Source organism: Polistes canadensis, unplaced genomic scaffold (assembly GCF_001313835.1).
Source record: "Polistes canadensis isolate GaletaPanama2010 unplaced genomic scaffold, ASM131383v1 scaffold_809, whole genome shotgun sequence".
Lineage (NCBI taxonomy): Eukaryota > Metazoa > Arthropoda > Insecta > Hymenoptera > Vespidae > Polistes > Polistes canadensis.
This window is the reverse complement of record NW_014570356.1, coordinates 9,701-12,318: the sequence shown is the minus strand read 5'-3', so window position 1 is coordinate 12,318 and position 2,618 is coordinate 9,701. Positions and strand designations below refer to the sequence as shown.

Here is a 2,618-nt window from a genome sequence, read left to right as displayed (position 1 = left end):
GCGAAGCCTCGCCCAAGGGGGCCGCCTAAGAGCTAGACTCCTCTGCGGCCCAGCACGCAACCTTCTCCCATTCATCCATTCTCTCTCTCTCTCCGCATTCTCCTTTTCGCGCATCACGAATCCCGCGAAGGACTGGAATGCAGTCCACCCCCCCAGCATATCCAGGGATGCCCTGAGTATGCCGGAGAGGGAGACCCGCACCACCCCCAATTCCCTGACAAGATTGTCCCGCTCATTCATCCACGCAGGGCAGTCAACCAGGGTGTAATCTGCATCATCTACATTCGCTTTGTAGTGAAAGCACTGCAGAGATGCCGCTTTTCTTATTTTAAAAAGGTACGCAGAGAAGCAGACAGGTCCAGTCATCAGCTGAGTGGTGTGAAAGGTCGTACCCATAGAGTACGGCCTCTCAACCCACTCATCCAACCTGCCAGCAATAGCCGCCCTCACCTGCGCCCTTGTTTCCCCTGTTACTCCTATTAGGCTTATCTCCTCTTCCTTCCATGCAGCAATCGCCATCCTCCTAGCCTCAGCGTCCAGCGCCACCTTAATGCTCGGAGGGACAGGTCCCTCCGCGTCACCAAGGGTTGCATACACTTCTGCCAGTCGGGGCGAAAGATGATATAGGGGAATGATCCCCGCAGCTATCATTACCGCATGGAACGACACCGTTTTATAGGCGCAACACACCCTGATCGCCACCCTCCTCTGGAACGATCGAATGGCCCGCTTGACACGCATGTTCTCCACGGGAGCGCGCTACCACGCCGGCGCCCCATAAAGAAGCACTGATTGGATCACGCTGCCGTAGAGGCGCCTCTTCTTCTCCTCCGGTCCGTGAAGGTTCGGAAGAAGCCTTCCAAGAGATCGAAGGATCCCCTCCGCCTTAGGAATCAAGGGCGCGAAGTGGGGCCTGAACGTAAGATCCGAGTCTAACACCACGCCCAGGTACTAAACTCTAGGACTTATAAAAACCCGAGACCCCTCATCCTTAATGGAAGGGGCCGGAACATTCCTGCGTCTGCAGAGGGCAGAGGCAGGGAAGGCTATTGCCTCCGTCTTATGTGGCGCCACTTTGAGACCGAGCTCCTCGATCGCACCCACGATTACATCGAGATCCCGCTCCGCGTTCGCGATCGCCTTTGACTGGTCCCGCCCCAATGACAGGAGGGCCGTATCGTCTGCGTAACAGACGACCCGGAAACCCCCTGGCATCGGAACCCGGAGGACACTGTCATAGGCGATATTCCACAGGGTTGGTCCCAGCACCGAACCCTGCGGGACCCCGCACGACACCCGTCTTTCCTCCAATCGTCCTCGCCTCCCGACAAACATCAACGATCGGTCCGATAGATAGCTCCTAACAATGTTCGCGATATACGTGGGAAGGCTCTTCTCGTCCAACGCCCTGAAGATGGTCTCCCACGGTAGCGAATTGAACGCATTGCTGATGTCCAGCGAGGTCAGGATCCCGACGCGCTCACTGGCCACGCACTCCCGCCAAATACTTTTCACCACCATAATGGCACCCATTGTTAAGCGTCCAACGCGAAAGCCATGCTGCGCCTGTGAAAGCAGATGCTTTGACTCCAGGCACTCACCAATCCTTGACACTATTATCCTTTTAAGAAGTTTTCCAATCTCATCCAGCAGGCAGATCGGTCTGTAGGAGCCAGGCAGGTCGGGTTGGGCGTCCTGCTTCTTCTTTATCAGGACCAGCCTAGCCCTCTTCCMGGCTGTTGGAAAGTTGCTGGTCCTAAGACACTCCGTAAAAAGCTCCGCAAAATCGACCCCGCAGTGTACTGCCGCTGCTCTTATCACTATGCCCGGGACCCCATCCGGTCCCGGAGCCTTCCCACCGGTTATCCTCTTCACCGCAGCCAGCACCTCTTCCGGCGTTACCGCTGCACCATCCACCTGCACCCCGCGCACGTTCTGAGCATTGATCTGCTCCACCTGGGGAAAGAGGCCTTCCAACACCCGGTCCAAAACGTCCGGTTTGAGCATCTCCGTCAGGAGTGCAGAGTATGGCATTAGCTTTCCCATGACCAGGCGATATGGTCTGCCCCACGGGTCTGCCTCCAGTGTCCCTATGAAGTCTCTCCAGGCAGTGGCTTTGGCCTTCTTAATAGCCCTCTTCAAAAGTTTTATAGTCTCCCTGCGGGCCTCCAGACACAGCCTTATTCTTCTTTGGTCCCCGCTGAGTCTGGCCTTCAGAAAGCGCCTCCTAGCCGCAGTCGCTTCCGCCCTGAGAGCAGACAGTTCCTGCGACCACCAGCACGCCTTCCTCCTGTTTTTCTTAGTGTTCCCCGCTCTCGGCAGTGCCATGTCGCACACGCGCACCAACATCTTGCGAAGCCACTTAACATACACTCGCGCACTACACACACCACCAGGACGCGTCTGGTCGCCCGATATGAGAGCAGCAGCGAACATGTCCTCGTCCGCAGCCCGCGCATTGCACCGAGGGAAAGTCTTGTCAGGCCGGCTTAAGCCTCGGACCCCTGCAGTCTCGTGGCAATACTCAAAAACGAAATACGCATGGTCCGAAAGGGACTCTGCCTCATCTACCCTCCTTTCCGATAGGCAACTAGCAGCTGGCGAGCCCCACGTGAGGT

The 2,618-nt window shown here is 56.9% G+C and overlaps 1 protein-coding gene across 1 annotated transcript; it reads right to left on the bottom strand.

The window, feature by feature from the left end:
* Positions 1–219: 219 nt before the first annotated feature.
* Positions 220–651, bottom strand: LOC106792834 (the record flags this gene model as incomplete). Its single annotated transcript, XM_014759361.1, has 1 exon — positions 220–651. A coding segment is annotated over exon 1 (432 nt), but the record flags the coding sequence as incomplete, so codon positions are not given.
* Between the last annotated feature and the right edge of the window lie 1,967 nt (positions 652–2,618).